The 22,658-nt window shown below is 44.6% G+C and overlaps 1 protein-coding gene across 5 annotated transcripts in view; it reads left to right on the forward strand.

The window, feature by feature from the left end:
* The window catches only part of LOC126248195 (hyaluronidase-like), a 347,681-nt gene that overhangs the window by 151,059 nt on the left and 173,964 nt on the right, over positions 1-22,658 (forward strand). The window contains exon 1 of one of the 5 annotated variants that reach the window (XM_049948990.1): positions 3,738-3,869. The exons of the other annotated variants lie outside the window; for them this stretch is intronic. Within the exon in view, the coding sequence (XP_049804947.1) occupies positions 3,793-3,869 (77 nt within the window). The 5' untranslated portion in view covers positions 3,738-3,792. Of the gene's footprint in view, positions 1-3,737; positions 3,870-22,658 lie in introns of those variants that run through there. 5 annotated transcript variants of the gene reach the window in all.

Consider the following 22,658-nt stretch of genomic DNA (forward strand, 5'->3'; position numbering starts at 1 on the left):
CGCTACGGTCGCAGGTTCGAATCCTGCCTTGGGCATGGATGTTTGTGATGTCCTTAGGTTAGATAGGTTTAAGTAGTTCTAAGTTCTATGGGACTGATGACCACAGATGTTGAGTCCCATAGCGCTCAGAGCCATTTGAACCATTTGAACAGAATATTGAACATGTTTTGCGCCAGTCACATGGAAATTAATAATCCGATTTGATTTTGATTGATTCTTTTAAGCGATTTTTGGCTTTAGGACAATTAAAAACCGATGTGATTGATGCTTTTTATGCGGGTTTTGGCCTCAGAACAATTAAAAACTGATTTTTCCCATCAAATGTGAGATGACCTCGCCGTGGTGGATGCGCTTGCGTAACTAACATTATCATACCTGTACATCCATGTACAATGAGAAGTACAGTTTGTTTAACGTCAAACGTACGCCTTAGGCATTGCTGTGTGATTCATTTGTCATTTGTAGTAGACCACTATTATATTATGATGCTTACAGTTCCATCTATCGCTACATTTTGTAACTATTTATTTTTCTTCTGCCATACGTTTTCCCCCTTCTCCGATAATATTCCGTTGCAATTTGACGTCATTCTGGCCTGTGGTGTTATTTCTGCAGCGGTTTGAAAGTTTAACTTTAATTGCAATTATCCTGTAAATTGTAAGCAGTAAAGGCCTTATCACATTTCTTTTTCAATTAAGATAAGTGCATCAGGTGCTGTTAATGTTGTCTGCCAATCATTAATATACAGAGTGCCTCAAAAGAAAGTATATTTTTGAGTAACTCTTCAGGCTTTCTCGGCGAGATCTTGACATGTGGAATAATCGCGTCTACTGTCGGATGTTTGTGTCACTCTGGCACAATACAGGGTGATTCAAAAAGAATACCACAACTTTAAAAATGTGTATTTAATGAAAGAAACATAATATAACCTTCTGTTACACATCATTACAAAGGGTATTTAAAAAGGTTTTTTTTTCACTGAAAAACAAGTTCAGAGATGTTCAATATGGCCCCCTCCAGACACACGAGCAATATCAACCCGATACTCCAACTCGTTCCACACTCTCTGTAGCATATCAGGCGTAACAGTTTGGATAGCTGCTGTTATTTCTCGTTTCAAATCATCAATGGTGGCTGGGAGAGGTGGCCGAAACACCATATCCTTAACATACCCCCATAAGGAAAAATCGCAGGGGGTAAGATCAGGGCTTCTTGGAGGCCAGTGATGAAGTGCTCTGTCACGGGCTGCCTGGCGGCCGATCCATAGCCTCGGGTAGTTGACGTTCAGGTTTCATAACTAACCTTTTCCATAGGACTCTCCATACAGTTGATTGTGGAATTTGCAGCTCTCTGCTAGCTCTGCGAGTCGATTTTCCTGGGCTGCGAACAAATGCTTGCTGGATGCGTGCTACATTTTCATCACTCGTTCTCGGCCGTCCAGAACTTTTCCCTTTGCACAAACACCCATTCTCTGTAAACTGTTTATACCAACGTTTAATACACCACCTATCAGGATGTTTAACACCATACTTCGTTCGAAATGCACGCTGAACAACTGTCGTCGATTCACTTCTGCTGTACTCAATAACACAAAAAGCTTTCTGTTGAGCAGTCGCCATCTTAGCATCAACTGACGCTGACGCCTAGTCAACAGCGCCTCAAGCGAACAAATGTACAACTAAATGAAACTTTATAGCTCCCTTAATTCGCCGACAGATAGTGCTTAGCTCTGCCTTTTGTCGTTGCAGAGTTTTAAATTCCTAAAGTTGTGGTATTCTTTTTGAATCACCCTGTATTTCGTCCACGTAACTCGTTGCCTTCTTCAGGTGCTACATGAGACTGTTGACGTTTCAAAATAAAATAGAGATTGCAGTATATCGACAAAATCGTTCTTTATTATTGAAATATACAGTTAAGAAATTTATTTCTTAAAAATAATGTCATTTAAATGCAATCCAGCATGCCTGCGGCACTCATTTAAATGATGAGCAGGGCCGGGGTGCCCGAGCGGTTCTAGGCACTTCAGTCTGGAACCGCGCGACCGCTACGGTCGCAGGTTCGAATCCTGCCTCGGGCATGGATGTGTGTGATGTCCTTAGGTTAGTTAGGTTTAAGTAGTTCTAAGTTCTAGGGGACTGATGACCTCAGCTGTTAAGTCCCATAGTGCTCAGAGCCATTTAAATGACGAACAAAATTTTTCTCGATGGCTCGGCATGTAGACACAGGGACGTCTGCCAATTCGCTAAGAATATTTTCTTTTAATTACTCCAGAGAAGTCTGATTACTGACATAAACTTTAGATTTTTCATATCCCATTAGAAAAAATCCATTGGGCTCAAATATAAACTGCGTGATGTTCAATTTATGTCACCCCTCCTGGAGATCAATTTGCCAAGGCAAATTTCACGAATTCGCAGTATAGACGCACTGGACGTGTGTACTGTGGTTCCATCTGGCTGAAACGATGTACTTTGGCTAAAACCATGAAAGTTTTGCGATTCAGGCATCGAAAAACCATTTAACAACGTCACATAACGTTCCGAATTCACTGTAACTGTATGGACCGCTCTCTTCCTCGAAAAAGTACGGGCCAGGTATTCCTCGATCCGACATCGCAGCCCATACAGTAACTTTTAGCGAATGAAGGGGTTTCTCATGCTTTTGTTTAGGATTCGTTTCGCTCCATTTTGCTTATTGACGTGACCGTTCAAAGAGCAGTCAGACACATCATTAACGAACTGTAGTCTATGTCTGGCATCCTGAAGCTTTAATTTTTGCACCATTTTTATTTGGTAAAGGTGCAGTTTAAGGTCTTTTTGCAGAATTCGTTACACTGATGATCTACGCAAATTAAAATAATTTGGACGCTTACGAATGGAGAGGATAGGATCGTCACGAACAGACCGATTTACACTCACCACGGATTTGCCCGTTCTCGATTACCACGGCCGGCCGGATTTCGGTTTGGCCACTGTCGAACGGGTCTTCTCAAACGTTTTCCGGATTATCGGAGTATTATTTAAATTACGCAATCCACGATCACTGCCAAATGTCCTCTGTGCTTCAGTCGCCGAACCACTGTTTTTGTAAAATTCTCCCACACAGGAAGTGCGGTCTGTTCAAATGGCTCTCAGTACTATGCGACTTAACTTCTGAGGTCATCAGTCGCCTAGAACTTAGAACTAATTAAACCTAACTAACCTAAGGACATCACACACATCCGTGCCCGAGGCAGGATTCGATCCTGCGATCGTAGTGGTCGCTCGGCTCCAGACTGTAGCGCCTAGAACCGCACGGCCACTCCGGCCGGCATGCGGTCTGTTCCCGAGACGCACTCGACACAGAGTGAATACCTAAAGGCCAAGCAAGTGACGAATCTACCTTCGTTTCTCCACCGATTTGTTACACATGCGCAGAGAGCTCTTCAAATATAAACCAAGTACAATACGGAGGGAAAGAGTCCCATCACACTTCGCCGAGGTGCTTGTTGTGCCCGGGCGCAGAAGCCATCGCGACTGGGAGGCGCGACGTAATGCGACACATGTTACGTAGGCGTCCGTCACGCCGATTGTTATCCTGCGCGGGCACGCGCTTTCACGGACTATCGGCGCTTTTATCTGGCGCTCGCAGAACTGCCTGGCGGCGCAGAGGGGTAGCGTGGAGGGGGGCTCGTGGCTCGTGCTTACCGCAAAAGCTGCGCGCCTTCCGGACGCAATTACTTGCGTGCTGGAGGGGGCGACGCGCTTATAACGCGACTGGCTGCCTGCTGCCTGCCGCCTACTGCCTTCTGTCATGGATGCCGCAAGGGCGCAAGCGCTGTGCTACTGCCTCTGCTGCTGCTGCTGGCCGCTCCTGCTGCTCGCCGACAGGTACGCCGGCCGCAGCCGCGCTAAGCTTTTCAAACCAGTCCGACGATTCTCCAGGCGGCGTGTTGCCACTGCTTTCCTCCCGTTTCTCGACGAACTGGAACTGTGCCGTGTGGACGAGTGGCGAAAATGTTAACCTCTACATCTACAATTATACTCCGCAAGCCACACAACGGTGTGTGGCGGAGGGCACTTTATGTGCCACTGTCATTACCTCCCTTTCCTGTTCCAGTCGCGTATGGTTCGCGGGAAGAACGACTGCCGGAAAGCCTCCGTGCGCGCTCGAATCTCTCTAATTTTACATTCGTGATCTCCTCGGGAGGTATAAATAAGTAGGGGGAAGCAATATATTCGATACCTCATCCAGAAGCGCACCCTCTCGAAACCTGGATAGCAAGCTACACCGCGATGCGGAGCGCCTCTCTTGCAGAGTCTGCCACTTGAGCTTGCTAAACATCTCCGTAACGCTGTCAAGCTTACCAAAAATCCCTGTGACGAAACGCGCCGCTCTTCTTTGGATCTTCTCTATCTCCTCTGCCAAGCCGACCTGGTACGGTTCCCACAGTGTGAGCAATACTCAAGTAAAGGTCGAACGAGTATTTTGTAAGCCACCTCCTTTGTTGATGGACTACATTTTCTAACAAGGGAACCTCCCCATCGCACCCAACTCAGATTTAGTTATAAGTTGGCACAGTGGATAGGCCTTGAAAAACTGAACACATATCAATCGAGAAAACAGGAAGAAGTTGTGTGGAACTATGAAAAAATAAGAAAAATATACAAACTGAGTAGTCCATACTTAAGATATGCAACATCGCCAACCGTTGCTTTGACGAGATTGTCGTTGCTTATTTGTAACTGTTCCGTGTCGATGAAAGTCACGAGGGCGTGTAGGCTTTAGTCTTGCGTTTGTATCGTGGACATACGTCACTGAGAGAAAAAATGAAGGATAAAATACACTATCTGATCAAAAGTATCAGGACATCTATTAGCGGACATCGGTACAGGGTTTGTCCACGGTTTTAGCTCTGCTGGAGACACTTTCGATGAGGTGTGTATCTGTGGAGGAATGGCAGCCCGTTCTTCCTCGAGAGCCGAAACCAGAGAAGATTGCACGTAGCGGTCTGAAGCGAACACCCCAAAGGTGTTCCACTGAGTTCCGGTCGAGCTTCCGAGCAGACCATTCCAATTCAGGAATGCTATTTCCCACGAATCGATGGTACTTTATGGCAGGGAGCATTGTTATGCTGATAAAAACAGTCTACATCTACATCATACTCCGCAAGCCACCTAATGGTGTTTGTCACGGAGAGTACTTTTTGAACCACTAACTAAGCCCTTCGACACTCTTCCACTCGCGAATAGCGCGTGGGAAGAATAATTGTCGGTAAGTCTTCGAACTGGCTCAAATTTCTCGAATTTTCTCCTCCTGGTCATTACGCGACTCTTCCTAGAAAACACTCTCTCGAAATTTCAGTAGTAAATCTCTCGGTGATGCACAACACCTCTCTTGTAACATCTGCCAATGGAGTTTGTTGAACATCTCCGTAACACTCTCGTGCCGATTAAACGACTCCGTGACGAAACGTGCCGCCCTTCGTTGAATCTTGGCTGTGTGGCTGGATTGAAGAGTTTTTAGCAAACAGAACACAGCATGTTGTTCTCAATGGAGAGACGTCCACAGACGTTAAAGTAATCTCTGGCGTGCCACAGGGGAGTGTTATGGGACCATTGCTTTTCATAATATATATAAATGACCTAGTAGATAGTGTCGGAAGTTCCATGCGGCTTTTCTCGGATGATGCTGTAGTATACAGAGAAGTTGCAGCATTAAAAAATTGCAGCGAAATCCAGGAAGATCTGCAGCGGATAGGCACTTGGTGCAGGGAGTGGCAACTGACCCTTAACATAGACAAATGTAATGTATTGCGATTACATTGAAAGAAGGATCCTGATAGTGCAACAAACACTGTTAGCAGTTACTTCTGTAAAATATCTGGGAGTATGCGTACGGAGCGATTTGAAGTGGAATGATCATATAAAATTAATTGTTGGTAAGGCGGGTGCCAGCTTGAGATTCATTGGGAGAGTCCTTAGAAAATGTAGTCCATCAACAAAGGAGGTGGCTTACAAAACACTCGTTCGACCTATACTTGAGTATTGCTCATCGGTGTGGGATCCGTACCAGGTCGGGTTGACAGAGGAGATGGAGAATATCCAAAGAAGAGCGGCGCGTTTCGTCACAGGGTTATTTGGTAAGCGTGATAACGTTACGGAGATGTTTAGCAAACTCAAGTCGCAGACTCTGCAAGAGAGGCGATCTGCATCGCAGTGTAGCTTGCTGTCCAGGTTTTGAGAGGATGCGTTTCTGGATGAGGTATTGAATATATTGCTCCCCCCTACTTATACCTCCCGAGGAGATCACTAATGTGAAATTAGAGAGATTCGAGCGCGCTCGGAGGCTTTCTGGCAGTCGTTCTTCCCGTGAACCATACGCGACTGGAACAGGAGAGGGAGGTAATGACAGTGGCACGTAAAGTGCCCTCCCCCACACACCGTTTGGTGGCTTGGGGAGTATAAATGTAGATGTGGATGTAGATCTTCTCTGCCCTTTCTATCAGTCCTATCTGGTAGGGATCCCAGACCGATCAACAGTACTCAAGAATGGCTTGAACAAGCCACTTCCCTTATGGATGTGTTACAGTTCCTCAAGAATCTTCCTATGGATCTGAGTCTGCCATCTGCTTTTCTCACTATTGTTTTATATCTCTGCATGTCCATTTTTTCAGTGATGGTCGCGGGACTCGGCTGTTCGATTGATGATGTCAAATTAAACACGTTTCAACCTTCAATTTTCAACCTTATTATATTAGGTAACCAGTTTCGGCGCTTTATTACGCCATCGTCAGGCCCCTAACCGATGCGTAGGAACAATCTACCTCGCTTGTGATCGAAGCAGAGACCACCAATACTGGTATTAGTAGATATCTGCTTGCTACAGTGACCACTTCAAACATCACCCGCCGACTGTTAACAGGGGCCTGGAGATGGCGTAATAAAGCGCCGAAACTGGTTGCTTAGTAAAATAAGGTTGAAAATTGACGGCTGAAAAGTGTTTAATTTGACGTCATTGTTTTATATAATCATTCCACTTATCGTGTCCGAACTGTTCCCCTGCTGTATGCAGTACGCAATTCTGTAAAATGCATTCGTGGTATTTAGCGTTTTCTTAAGCGCAGTAAAGGGACCACACGCAAACCACCGTACCATAACACCACCGTCTCCGTACTTAACTGTTGGCGTCAGGTAACGTTCTTCAGGCACTCGCCAAACCAAAACCCTTCCATCGGATTGCCACAGGATATAGCGTCACTCCTAATCACCCGCTTCCAGTCATCCAGTGGCAAGCCTCTTTACACCACCTCGAGCGTCGCTTAGCATTGACTACACAAATATGTGGCTTATGAGGGGCCGCTCGGCCCTTCTACCCTATTATTTTTAACTCCCTACGCACATTCACAGTAAGCTGGACTGCTGGTAGCACTTTAGAACTCACGAATGATTTCTCCCGCTGATTTCCTGCGATCTTCCACTGTCACCCTCTGCAATGCCCGACGGTCGCTGTCCGTCAGTGCACGAAACCTGTGTGGTTTTGGTTTAGCCGTAGTTGTTCCTTCACGTTTCCACTTCACACTCACCGGCAGCCGACTGCAGCATCTTTAGAAGGGTTAAAATGTCCCTGGTGGATTTTTTGCTCAGTCATCGAATGACTAGTCCACGTTCAAAGCTCCTGAGCTCTTCTAACCGACCAAATCTGCTGACACTGCTTCTTCTGACAGTCACCACCCTCTTGTTGTCCAAAGCTGCTTTATTAATTTTTAAAGTAATTTACTAATTTGGTCACATTTTCACAGCACCTGCCACGCTGACATAGTGACACACTGCAGAGCGATAGCAACGGTAGAATTTGAATAACTTGTTTTATTAATAATACTCATCTTTTAGTCCTCTTCTTTGTTGTAAGTTTTTTGTATGACTTCTTTATGATCGTATAGAGGATGTTTGGGTTGCTTCCACGAAATCGTGTAAACACTGGTGGACTTTCTGGCCAATAAAGCAAATATTTGCAGTTATTACTTCACAATACATATCAATATAACACACACAACTTGTACTCCACTGTCACACTTCAAACTCGTACAACTAACTAACAACAAATATTTACGTCTAATAACATGTTGCAAAGAAATTACTATTATATATCGATCTATTTATGCAAAATCATCTTTGTAACATGCATTTCATAAATAAAATACAAATAATTGTTTATCTTTTTTGAGAAGTCGATAATCATCATTGTAATTACATTAAGTGTTTATACAAGTTGCTATTTAAATATTTTCGCCTAGAGATGTAGTAGTGGAATTCTGGATTTTTGTTGTCAATATGGAATCAGTCATTTCATATGATTCGAGATCGGTTAGTACATTTATCTGACCATAACCAGTTTTATTACATTCTCTACTGACAACGCAATACTGCCATTCTGCTTTTGTGCTGGTGGGTGTGCCTCACGTGACATCTGATAACCAGTTGCTCATTACATAGCGGTGTCCGGATACTTTTGATCAGAAAGTCTACATCGCCGGCTCCTAGCCTATACTCCTCGAACAGCAGTAAGCCAGCCGCCGAGCCTGGTGTATCCATCTGTCAAACGGTCAGCATGTCGCCTTTTCTCGTTGAGTGGACGACACTGTTCTTGTCGTATTATTATTCTTGATTACGAAAATGATGAGACTTAATAAAAGCAAGTCTTCTGGTCCAGACTGTATACCAGGAGTAATCCACTAAATTACAGGCCCATATCGTTAACGTCGATATGCAGCAGGATTTTAGAACATATATTGTGTTCAAACATTATGAATTACCTCGAAGAAAACTGTCTATTGACACACAGTCAACGTGGGTTTAAAAAACATCGTTCCTGTGAAACACAACTAGCTCACATGAAGTGCTGAGTGCTATTGACAAGGGATTTCAGATAGATTCCGTATTCCTGGATTTCCGGAAGGCTTTTGACACTGTACCACACAAGCGGCTCGTAGTAAAATTGCGTGCTTATGGAATATCGTCTCAGTTATGTGACTGGATTTGCGATTTCCTGTCAGAGAGGTCACAGTTCGTAGTAATTGGCGGAAAGTCATCGAGTGAAACAGAAGTGGTTTCAGGCGTTCCTCAAGGTATAGGCCCTTTGCTATTCCTTATCCATATAAACGATTTGGGAGACAATGTGAGCAGCCGTCTTCGGTTGTTTGCAGATGACGCTGTCGTTTATCGACTAATAAAGTCATCAGAAGATCAAAACAAACTGCAAAACCATTTTGAAAAAATATATGAATTGTGCGAAAAGTGGCAGTTGACCCTAAATAACGAAAAGTGTGAGGTCATCCACATGAGTACTAAAAGGAATTCTTTAAACTTCGGTTACACGATAAATCAGTCTAATCTAAAAGCTGTAAATGCAACTAAATACCAAGGTATTACAATTACGAACTACTTAAATTGGAAAGAACACATAGAAAATGTTGTGGGGAAGGCTAACCAATGGCTGTGTTTTATTGGCAGGACACTAAGAAAATGTAACAGACCTACTAAGGAGACTGCCTACACTACGCTTGTCCGTCTTCTTTAAGAATACTGCTGCGCGGTGTGGGATCCTTACCAGGTAGGACTGACGGAGTACATCGAAAAAGTTCAAAGAATGGCAGCACGTTTTGTATTATCGCGAAATATGGGAGAGTCGCAGATATGATACAGAATTTGGGCTGGAAATCATTACAAGAAAAGCATTTTTCCTTGCGACAGAATCTTCTCACGAAATTCCAATCACCAAATTTCTCCTCCAAATGCGAAAATATTTTGTTGACACCATCCTACATAGGGCGAAACGTTCTCCACGATAAAATAAAGGAAATCAGAGCTCGTACGCCGGCCGCGGTGGCCGAGCGGTTTTAGGCGCTTCAGTCCGGAACCGCGCGACTGCTCCGGTCGCAGGTTCGAATTCTGCCTCGGGCATGGATGTGTGTAATGTCCTTAGGTTAATTAGGTTTAAGTAGTTCTAAGTTCTAGGGGACTGATGACCTCAGTTGTTAAGTCCCATAGTGCTCAGAGCCATTTGAGGCATTTGAACCAAGCTGGTACGGAAAGATACAGGTGTTCATTCTTTCCGCGTGCTATACGATATTGGAATAATAGAGAATTGTTAAGGTGGTTCGATGAACCCTCTGCCAGGCGCTTAAATTTGATTTGCAGAGTATCCATGTAGATGTAGATGTAGATGGGATGAAGCCGTGTGACGGCAGACAACTTACTGCTACACAACTTAATGTCCTTATCCAATGGTCCGATTATCATCGACAATGCCACATCCCTTCGCTCTATAGCACGGGTAAGCGATGTCGATAAGAGGAGCAACCTCCTTCGGAAGGAAACAAACGGAGCTATTAAGGCACTCACAGATGAAAAATTGAACATCAACTACAGCCCTTTGCAAGCCAAATTCTTCTCTAATATGTCATGGTCAGCAGCTGAAGGTATTAATGTATAATTCTAATTTCTTTCTAGACGGCTGCAGGTCATAAATGGTGTCTGTTCTTTCGGACATGTCCTAAAGAAAAGACACCATATCCATATAAGTACACTACTGGTCATTAAAATTGCTACCCCACGAAGATGACGTTCTACAGACACCAAATTTAGCCGACAAGAAGAAGATGCTGTGATATGCAAATGATTAGCTTTTCAGAGCATTTACACAAGGTTGGCGCCAGTGGCGACACCTACAACGTGCTGACATGAGGAAAGTTTCCAACCGATTCCTCATACACAAACAGCAGTTGACCGGCGTTGCCTGGTCCAACGTTGTTGTGATGCCTCGTGTAAGCAGGAGAAATGCGAACCATCACGTTTCCGACTTTGATAAAAATCGGATTGTGGCCTATCGCGATTGCGGTTTATCGTATCGCGACATTGCTGCTTGCGTTGGTCGATATCCAATCACTGTTAGCAAAATATGGAATCGGTGGGATCAGGAACGCCGTGCTGCATCCCAACGGCCTCGTATCACTAGCAGTCGAGGTGACAGTCATCTTATCCGCATGGCTGTAACGGATCGTGCAGCCACGTCTCGATCCCTGAGTCAACAGATGGGGACGTCTGCAAGACAAAAACCATCTTCACGAACAGTTAGACGACGTTTGCAGCAGCATGGACTATCAGCTCGGAGACCATGGCTGCGGTTACCCTTGACGCAGCATCACAGACAGGAGCGCCTGTGATGGTGTACTCAACGACGAACAAGGGTGCACGAATGCAAAACGTCATTTTTTAGGATGAATCCAGGTTCTTTTTACAGCATCATGATGGTCGCATCCGTGTTTGGCGACATCGCGGTGAACGCCCATTGGAAGCGTATATTCGTCATCGCCATACTGGCGTATCACCCGGCATGATGGTATGGGGTGCCATTGGTTACACGTCTCGGCCACCTCTTGTTCGCATTGACGGCACTTTTTACGGTGGACGTTACATTTCAGATGTTGTACGACCCGTGGCTCTACCCTTCATAGATCCCTGCGAAACCCTACATTTCAGCAGGATAATGCACGACCGCATGTTGCAGGTCCTGTACGGGCCTTTCTGGATACAGAAAATGTTCGACTGCTGCCCTGGCCAGCACATTCTCCAGATCTATCACCAACTGAAAACGTCTGGTCAATGGTGGCCGAGCAACTGGCTCGTCACAATACGCCTGTCGCTACTCTTGATGAACTGTGGTATCGTGTTGAAGCTGCATGGGCAGCTGTACGAGCACACGCCATCCAAGCTCTGTTTGACTCAATGGCCAGGCGTATCAAGGCCATTATTACGGCCACAGGTGGTTGTTCTGGGTATTGATTTCTCAGGATCTATGCACCCAAAGTGCGTGGAAATGTAATCACATGTCAGTTCTAGCATAATATATTTGTCCAATGAATACTCGTTTATCATCTGCATTTCTTCTTGGTGTAGCAATTTTAATGGCCAGTAGTGTATATACTTCTGGCAATACCGGCCATGACCTTCCTCTTCTGTGCCGATGCACTCATATTACCCGAACTCTTACGGGACTTGGTAAAAATGTCTTCCAGTAGTAATGAGTGTATTGGGTAGGGACACTAAGAATGTAGTGTGTGGACATATAAGGTGAGAATGTGGGTCTCGCGGGAGGCGTACGCGAGAAAGTCCCTGCAGTCGCACTATCCTCTGTGCTCTCGGTGGCTCAGATGGATGCCGGCGCGGTAGCTCAGTGTGTTTGGTCAGAGGGTTAGCTGCCCTGTGTAATAAAAAAACTGAGTGAATGGATCAATAACGAACTTCCACGGGCGTCAGGGGACCTCCGCCACGAACAATTGCAACGAACTACAACGAACAAAATGAGATTACAAAAAAAAAGATGGATAGAGCATCTGCCATGTAAGCAGGAGATCCCAAGTTCGGGTCCCGCTCGGGGCACACATTTTCACCTGTCCCAGTTGATATATATCAACGCCCTTCAGCAGCTGAAGGTATTAATATATAATTCCAAATTCCTTTCTTTACCGTAGGAGGGATATAAAACAATAAACACGAATGACGTTCAGAATATGCTGAATATCAACTCGTGAAGTTCTGCCGCACGGTCTGGGGCCTTGCCACGGTTCGCGCGGCTCCCCCCGTCGGAGGTTTGAGTCCTCCCTCGGGCATGAGGGTTTGTGTGTGTTGTCCTTATCGTACGCTAGTTTAAGTTAGATTAAGTAGTATGTAAACCTATGGACCGATGACCTCAGCAGTTTGGTCCCATAGGAACTTACCACCATCATCAAGTTGTTCTAAAATCCATCAATGTCTTTGAGATAGACGCTTCTCTTGTCCGAGCTCTAGGAGACACTGCGGAGACGTTTATCGTTTAACGGAGAAAATGGATGCAAACATCATTGAGAATCACCTCTCTCATTCCGTAGGAGGCTAATTTTTAAATGAGGGCCATTACTTCCATCACCAGGATGCGAACTTGCCATCTCCGGATTGCACGTCAGTGCCCACTAGAGGTGTCACGGGAGTTCAGATCACATAATGAACTTGTATTCGGATGTGATAGAATTCAAAAGTCCCCTCTAGTCGTCCAGATTTATGTTCTCTGTGGTTTCTCAAAATCTATCAAGGCAGAGAAAGTGCTTTGAAAAGGACACGGCATGTTTTTTTCCCCGTATTGTTTAATGAAGAGCTTGTACTGTGTCGCTAATGATCTAATCCTCAAAGGAACATTTGTTCCTACCCTCCATCACACTAATTTTCGTTACTGGGTCTGTTACGGAGCTGGTTACCAAACAGCATTATTTGTCTCAAAAACAGATACAATAATCGTGCTGGGTATATGGAAATTTCTCTTTCATCAGTAATGACAGGAAAAATAGAAAGATCACAAAAATCGGTCTACACTAAGAAAATTACAGAACACTTATATTCTTCTAATAAAATAGAAATAATTGACACCTGACTTGCAACTATAGGTTATGGAAGTATAGGTGCCATCGACGTCAGTGTTGGTCTAAATAAGTATTCCGTTACAAAGCAACTAAGAACAGGCTCAGACATTCAGTTATGGTGAAATCTTAGCATGGAATGCCAACCACAGCGCAGTTTAATTTTTTTTAGGTACGTAATCCGCTACCGGAGGTGAAAGTCCATTTACCGCTAGGAAAAAACTCGTAAGCCAAACCGGATATCAATCTTAGGACCTGCGTAGCCACCAAGCCGCACTGTAGATTCCGTATTCGCCGAAAGTCTATATTTTGTTTTGTTTCGCTAGAGCATACAAAGGAGGATACTTCTGCAGGAACTGTGTCCTCAATTTCGTTGCTGAAATAACGAGCGAAAGAGGTTTCGAATATAATAGCTCTTGTCTATTGATATAAACGGTCTCTGCAGTCGCTAGCGATACTGACAACAAAGCAAGATAAGTGTGAGAAGGAGGAGATAGGATCATGAGCTGCTTATGTCTGCTAATACCGACTTTACTCTTACGTGCGGTAGAGAGCAAGGGGACATTCTGAAACCGGCGGTGCCTGTGTTCCAGCAAAAATGTATTACTGAGCTGCTGGCATTGCACGCCTGTTTGGTACTTTGTCGCTAGTGCTCGTGTTGTTCCATTGAATCTCTGTAGCCTATACTTTTCTTCCTAAAACATTAACAACATTTTTTGCTCTGGACATTTCGTGGTTTAGAAGTTATAAGGCATTCGAGCATCTGTTTCGAAATTGATACACACTGCAGTCGATCTTCGTATTTGTACTATAATTACCACGGTCAAAATGTACATTTTACCGCAATAAAACGCTGTTTATTTCTTGCAATATTAGGTCAATTTTAACCAGAAAATTTAATCCAGGTTTCGGACACTACTTATGAAAGAATAGTTTACTTTTATTGGATAATAGAAAAAAATGTAAGTACAAGATCTCTCTCTATGATTTTTCATTTTTATTCAGTCGCTTCCTCGGTCATTTCCTATTTTCTCATAGCAAGTACGTAAGTTAATATAAAGGCTTCAGCATCACAGGTCACTGAACATTGCAGCCAAATGTAATGGAAAAAACAGTTAGGCGCTAATGAAATGTAAAAGCCCATCTGGTTCAAAGAAAATGTTACGTGCCATTATGCATTTGTGATATAATTTTATCATCTAATCAATAGAGTGACGTCACACGGTATTAACTCATGAGCACTTGTGTGAAAAACAAGTGGATATTTACTGTTGACTCTGCGGATTTCCCGAGCACAATGTTTACAAGAGGAGATGCTGCTTATGAAACACCAGTGCAACTGATCGTAGATTACAACTAATGGAAAAATTTCACGAGGCTTAGCCTCCCCTGCTTGGTTAGCTAACAGAAGAGCAATTAAAAAATGCTCTGATCGCAGTAGGTAGAAATCTCTCTCTCGACGAAATACAGCTACGCTGCAATACCATTATTAGCGTGTCATGTACTATTGCATCTGTCCGCTGCAGCTTCAGATAGCGTCCAGTACCTGGCCTTCCGGTCATCATGAGGTCTTGAATGTAAATGTGATGAGAGCCGTCATCTCGAGCGAAGGCCTGTGCCTTCACATCGGAAACTACTAGCTGCGGGACGGTAATTTCACACTGATCCACTGTTAGGATAAATATATCTGTATTTGTTCCATGTGAACAGAAAATATTCATTTTCGGCCCAAAGGCCATCATTCATCTAATAACTTAAATTCAGAACATATTTCCGGGAGACTGCACGCGATGCAAGTAGGTATGTTTCCATGTGAGAATGTACGTCACATCCAGTTATCAGCGAAGGAATGCCGTGAAGTGCAAAGGTTTTCTTCCTCACCTTTACTTTGCGAATAGTGTGAGCGATGTATCTAATCGGTAACTCTTTCTAGAAGGAGAATGTGCCATGTAAGTGTCTTTGATATAGCCGAGAGAGACAACGGAGATGGAGAAAACATAGGATGCCTGCTCATCTCGAACAACAACGCAAGACCGAGCCACGTGGTGCACTGTACTTGCGTTCGGGAACACTGAAGCCTTCGGATTTAGGTGTTCCCTGGTTTCTGCTCAGATGGTTCAAATGGCTCTGAGCACTATGGGACTCAACATCTGAGGTCATCAGTCCCCTAGAACCTAGAACTACTGAAACCTAACTAACCTAACGACATCACACACATCCACGCCCGAGGCAGAATTCGAAACTGTGACCGTAGTAGTCACGCAGTTCCGAACGGAAGCGCCTAGAACCGCTCGGCCACAGCTGCCGTCCCTGGTTTCCGTAATTTACTCTAGTCGACTGCCAGGGCGATTACTTCAAATAGGCCATATCATATTTCCTTACTCAGCCGCGTGTAACTAATAAAGAATGTGTGCATAAAATATTCTATAAGCGCGATGCGTGGCTGAATGACAGTGATCACATTTTGATAAAATAATGGCACCATATGGACCATAGAACGTAGCGTCCCCATCCGTTGGATTGGTCGTTATCGATAAGACTTTTTTCCTTCATTTTAGTCCTTAATTGTACCTTGATACTAAACAGCCCGTACTTCAACAAAGACTGTTGGAGGCGATTCAGTCTAGCGATGTACAACGCCAGTTCCACACATCACGTTGGAAAGCCGGCTGCGGTGGCTGAGCGGTTCTAGGCACTTCAGTCCGGAACCGCGCAACTGCTACGGTCGCAGGTTCGAATCCTGCCTCGGGCATGGATGTGTGTGATGTCTTTAGGTTGATTAGGTTTAAGTAGTTTTAAGTTCTAGGGGACTGATGACCTCAGATGTTAAGTCCCATAGTGCTCAGAGCCATTTGAACCATTTTTTTAACCACGTTGGAAACAAGCACAGGAAAATTACCCCACCGATGGTTTCGGCCGCTCTGAAGGGCTGTACCTCTAGTCCACGAAAGATAGTAATGAAACAGCCTACCAGTTGCCACTGAGAACCAGGCGGAGATGGTACTACCGACACATCTGTACAGAGAGTACGGACTAACTTGGCAAAACGTATCCACTCTCGAGCCCAGATTATCCCCAGGACTTCAGCGACTACCCATGAATCGCATGGAATTATAATTGTCTTAGAGGATAACAAGATTCTCAGCATGAATTCTATAAAAGCACTCGTACGACACAGAACTTGCTTTTTTCATATAAGGTATCGCCCGGACAACTGGCGCAGCTGAACAGGCAGGTTACATCTTCCTAGATTGCCGAAAGACGTTTGACACTGTACTACATCGTCGACTACTGACCAACATACGATCCTAAGGAGTTTCTTCGGAAATTTATGATTGGCTCGATTATTTTGTTAATAGAACTCAGTAATAAGACTCTAAAGTTCTCAATAGACACAAACGCTTCATCAGATAGTTATCAGCAGCACTATAAGATTGTTCTCTGACAATGCTTGTCTATAGGAAAGTGCCGACGTTATACGATCGAAAAGAACATAAGAAAACCTTGGATAAAATTTGCACCTGATGTAATAAATGGCAGCCTCTTTTTAAAAATGTATGAATGTACCAGAACCCATATAACGATGAGAAAGAGCCTGACAGTATCTGATTACTAAGTTTGTAAATTAGTGTGCAGTTGCGGTGCACTGTGATGGTGTTCTTCACTACCACATGGCTCGGAGACAACATCTGCATGACTTCAAGCGGGAAAGGATGATCAGGAAACTGCAAGAAGGACAGTGTGTGACGAGTGTAGCCAAGGAGTTACGAATTCCTCACATTATGTGTCACGTGCACAGGGAGTGTTCCGAAGTACTCGCACTGCTACCCGAAAGAGAAAAGATGGTCGACCACGGTCAACAACAGCAGCAGACAACCGCTGCTTTGTGAAACAAGCAAGAACGGACACACATCAAACAATGGGACTGCCAAGCACGCAATCTCGTACTCCACAAAGACACGCTGACGGAATAGGAATGGTGTCCTTGCCCGGCAACTACGTTGTGTTCCGCTGACACCTGCACATTGTAGGCATCGTTTCCGAGTAGTGATTCTAGACCTAAAATAATGTGGGGTGGGAAGACATAATGCACCCGGGAACATTGTTGAAAATGATCGTTTTAGTGGGCCAGGTATTACGGATCAGATGCCATAGTATTGCGTGGGCGTAGCGGTCTTCAAGTCTATGGACACGGTACACTCTACGATCAACGGTATTTCGACAATGTATTCCTTCTCCATGTGCGTCTTTTCAGGGGTGCAGTCGGCCCTGGCATCACTTTTATGGATGACAATGTGCGACCGCGTCGAACAGTGCATGTGGAGGTGCTCTTGGAACAAGAGGATATTCGGAGAATAGACTAGCCTGCCCGTATCTCTGACTTAAGCCCGTCGAACACGTGTGAGATGCGGTGGAGAGGTATGTTTAAGCATGTCCACATACACCAACGACCATCCAGCACCGTACCAACCTTGCGGCCAGCATGTGACCACGTTGCAGGGCACATGCACTGCTTAACATGGTGATCACACGCCCTGTTAAGAACCATGTTTCGCCTTTTGAAATGTGCAGGAGACGATCACAAATCGCGGTGACTTCAATGTAATTATTATCTTTGAATAAAAATGTCATTTCTGTTCGTTTCATTGGGTATTTTTTTCAATTACCTTGTATACTATTCTGTAGCGGTTCTTTCTGTATTGGTACAAGTTCCAACGGTCCATGTTACTTGGCAGTGACACATTATAAAAGTTACTTTCGTCCTTAGTTGTTGCACACCAGTGTACTTAAGAGCAATGCTATGAAGCGACATGAAATGGGACGATCACATAAAACCAGTATTAGAGAGAGCGAACGTGAGATTTAGTTTCGTTGCAATGGTTCTGCGAAAATGCAATTCATCTGAAAAAGAAATCACAGACGAGTCGCTACTGCGACCAGTTCAGGAGTACTGTTTGGAATCCGTATTAAGTAGGCATGACAACAGATATCGAACAAATTTAGAGGCGCACTACTATGATGTAACAGATTGGTAGAGTAGATACGCAGGCGTAACAGAAATGCTCGGGGGAACTTAAATGGAAATCCTTGGAAGAGAGACGACGTAGTACTACTGAAACTTTGCTGGGTAAATTGACGAGGGTTTGCTGAAAATCAATGCCTCCGAATTTTTATTCCGCCCCCAATATCGGTTGACGTATTGCATGCCATGCATATTATTCGGTCGACCTCCCGCTTCGCTGACGCAAGTTACAACCCTCTGCCACTTAAGGGCACCGAATTTTAATATACAGGGCGAGTCACTAACTATTGCCACCTAGAATAACTCCGAAAGTATGATAGGAGCTGGAAAGTTTGTGGGACAAGTGTTGCATGAGACAACGGGGGCCATAACATGACATTGGTTTTTTGTTGCTAGGTTGGGTCGCGTCTGAGATACGAAGGTCAACGTTGTTTTCTTAAATGGGATGCTATAGTTTGCTACTTATTTTCTGATAGCGGCTATCGAGACGAATCCAATGATGTGTAACAGGAAGGTCTTCGAAGGTCAACGAGGGTCAAAAAGGTGGCATGACCGCCCATTTACAGAAGGTGTTCGAAGTCATGACCATTGGTATCAATGCAGTGCTGCAATCTTCGTACCATGGATTGAGTCGTGTTCCTTATCGCTTCAGCACTTATCGAAGCACATGCTCTGACAATTCTCTCTGCCGGCCGGAGTGGCCGAGTGGTTCTAGGCGCTACAGTCTGGAACCGCGCGACCGCTACAGTCGCAGGTTGGAATCCTGCCTCGGGCATGGAAGTGTGTGATGTCCTTAGGTTAGTTAGGTTTAAGTAGTTCTAAGTTCTAGGGGACTGATCACCTCAGAAGTTAAGTCCCATAGTGCTCAGAGCAATTTGAACCATTTTTGAACAATTCTGTCTCGTATATCGTGCAAATATTAAATATTCGCCGAATACGGCGTAGCCATCTAACGTGCTATTGACATGCAAACACCATTCGACGGTTTCGCAATACGACACTAATAGGAACGGTAAGACTAGTATCGTCGAATCAAGCGAATGTGAATGAAATGATGTATTCTTTCGAAGAACAAGTCGCTATGCTTCTCATTTACGGAGAATGCCAACGAAATTCAGAGAGAGCTAGAGACTTATACGTTGAAAGATATCCTCAACGTACTCACCCTACACGTCATACATTTAAATATGTGTATGATAAATTGAGAACAACTGGATTTTTAAAGTATCGGAAACATATCTAGCAAACGAAAGTTACTAACGAGGAAACGGAAATTGGTACTCTTGCCACAGTGGTTCGAGATCCTTGTGTTAGTTCACGTCAGATCGCAAGGGAATCTGTCATGAGCAAGAGTGGTGTTGCTCGTGTTCTGCATCGCCATTAATATCATTCTTACCATGCTATTCTCCACCAAGAAGTAACTGCTACGGATTGTATGCGTATCATTGGGCTCAACTTCAGATTCAGACGGATGATACATTTATTAATTTGATTTTATTTACTGACGAGGCTACATTCACGACCATGGAAATGTTAATTTACATAACTTGCATTATTGGGCAACTGAAAATCCATGCTGGCTGCGGAAAGTTGCACACCAAAAAAGCTTGGGCGATGAATGTATGGTGTGGGATTCTGGAGGACAGTATTATAGGCCCCTATTTCATCAAAAGAAATCTTAATGGTGGGAAATACACCACATTCCTGCAAGAAACATTAGGTCTGTCATTGGAAGAAATACCTTTAGGAACAAGGAGCACAATGTGGTATCAACACGATGATTGTCCAGCACATTTTTCGCCGATGGCTAGAAATGAGTTGCAGAGACAATTCCCAAATCGTTAGATTGGGCGCAGAGGAGATGTGTCGTGGCTGGCTCGTTCGCCAGACTTGACGTCTCTGGATTTTTTCTTGTGGGGATTCGTAAAACACATTGTTTATAAAGACGTTCCCACTACACCTGAAGATATGTTAGAGAGAATTGTCAGAGTATGTGCTTCGATAAGTGCCGATGTGATAAGGCATACCACTCAATCCATGATAAGAAGATTGCAGCACTGCATTGATACCAATGGTCATCACTTCGAACACCTTCTGTAAATGGGCGGTCATGTCACCTTTGTGACCTTCGTTGACCTTCAAAGTCCTTACTGTTACACATTGTTGGATTCGTTTCGATAGCCACTATCAGAAAATAAGTACCAAACTATAGCATCCCATTAAAAAAAAAAAAAAAAACAAAGTTGACCTTCATACCTCTGAAGCGACCCCGCCAAACAACAAATAACCAACGTCATATTATGGCCCCCATTGTCCCATGCAACTTTTGTCCCACAAACATTTCGGCTTCTATCATACTTTCGGCGTTTTGATAGGTGGCAATAGTTAGTGACTCATCCTGTATAACATGACAATGTCTAAGGTAACTACACCGTCGGAAAAAAAAATAGTTCACTTGGAAACAACGTCGATTTTCATCTGATGCCACCTCGGGGATAGTAGATGTACTGATAACAGTTCCAGCGTCGTCCGCCAACAGATAGCGTAGTGGCATGACTACAAGAGTGCCATAGGTGTCTATCGTGTAACAGAGAATGCTCCCAGTCAGAAAGCTCAGAGTGGTGCAAAGATGTGAAGCAATAAGGCAACCATGCCACGTAGACGCTCTCGTTCATCCTACTGAAAACTGAGCGAGTTTGAAAGGGGTCAAAATGTGGCCTTCTGAGTGGTGGAATGGTCCTTCCAGAGAACTGTCACCCAAGTTAGACATGCTGCGTCATTTGTGCAACGACGCTGGTATCAATTTTCGCGTAAACATTCTCACGTGTTTAGACGAGATTCGGAAGGTTTACGCAGCACAGACGCCTGCTAGGATCGTCGTAATGTAAGGGCAGCAGTGGTAGATCGTACAGCTGCCACAGCACATATAAGAGGACTTGTTCGCCTAGACGTGTTAACACGAACTGTTGCGAACCGGTAATTAGCAGTGAGACCAAGGGCACGCACACCTCTAGCCAGTCTTCCATTCATGCCGCACGGCTCGACTGTTGCCATCAGAGGATCACTTCGAAGATGGAATGGCGCGCCCTGACCTTCAGCTTCAGATTCTGCCTGCATGGTCGTTTGCACGTACGACGTAGACTTGGTGAGCTCTGCCCCGTAGAGTGCATTCGTCCAAGACACAGTGACCCCCCCCCCCCCCCCCAGGCCATGGTCTGGGGTGTCATAAGCTACACCTTTCGTCTACAGTTTGTGAATGGGACGCCGACTAGAGCTCGGTACGTGCGGAATGTTGTTGGACCCGTTCTTTTGCCGTTCTCGCAACAGGAAGGTGATGTTTTGTTCCAACACGTTAATGTTTGCCCACACACTGCCAATGAAACTCACTGTGCTGTGGTAGACGTGCAGCAACTTCTCTGGCCAGCACGATATCCGGACTCGTTTCGATTAGAGCACGTATGCGACGTGGTGGGGCGAGAAGTGACTCGTGCGACTCGTCAACCAACAAATCTTACAGAAATACTTGAACAGGTCGGGTAGTCGTGGCATAACGTATCCCAGGACAGTAATCGCCATCTATACGATCGAGTGAACGCTAGAATCAGTACTTGTATTACCGTCCATAGAGGCTAAATCTCGTACTAATATGGGTGTTTCACCATTGGTCGGTACCTGGTACCTCCGAACAACTTGTGCTGTTGATCTGTAACTGTAATCACTTCATATACTCCATATGCACTGTCGCAACAATACATTTTGAGAGAATTGGAACCTCTAAAATGATGTACTCATTCTTTTCCGGCCGTGTATGTCAGTGCCTAAGAAACAACGTTCTGTAATCGAGCTTCTAACTATCCACACATTGAGCACCCTCTCCTCTAGTATGACAATGACAGGCCACACACGAGCGCTGAGCCGGCCGTTGTGGCCGAGCGATGGTAGGCGCTACAGTCTGGAACCGCGCGACCGCTACGGTCGCAGGTCGGCTAGTTACGAGCAGACAGTAAGTACTGGCCGAGCAGCAGTAGTGAGTCAAATTTGTTTTGTCACAAACCGAAGTGGAGTAACTTCTCTACATCAAGTCTTCAAGATATTCTCCAGAATGTTTTGAAGAACAAAAAAGCGTGTGCCAGACTTGCCCGCATACTTTGACTCACCAGAAAAACGACGCGTGGACATCTGCCGCAACTTGATTGAAATGCCAAA

This window comes from Schistocerca nitens, chromosome 3, assembly GCF_023898315.1.
Source record: "Schistocerca nitens isolate TAMUIC-IGC-003100 chromosome 3, iqSchNite1.1, whole genome shotgun sequence".
Lineage (NCBI taxonomy): Eukaryota > Metazoa > Arthropoda > Insecta > Orthoptera > Acrididae > Schistocerca > Schistocerca nitens.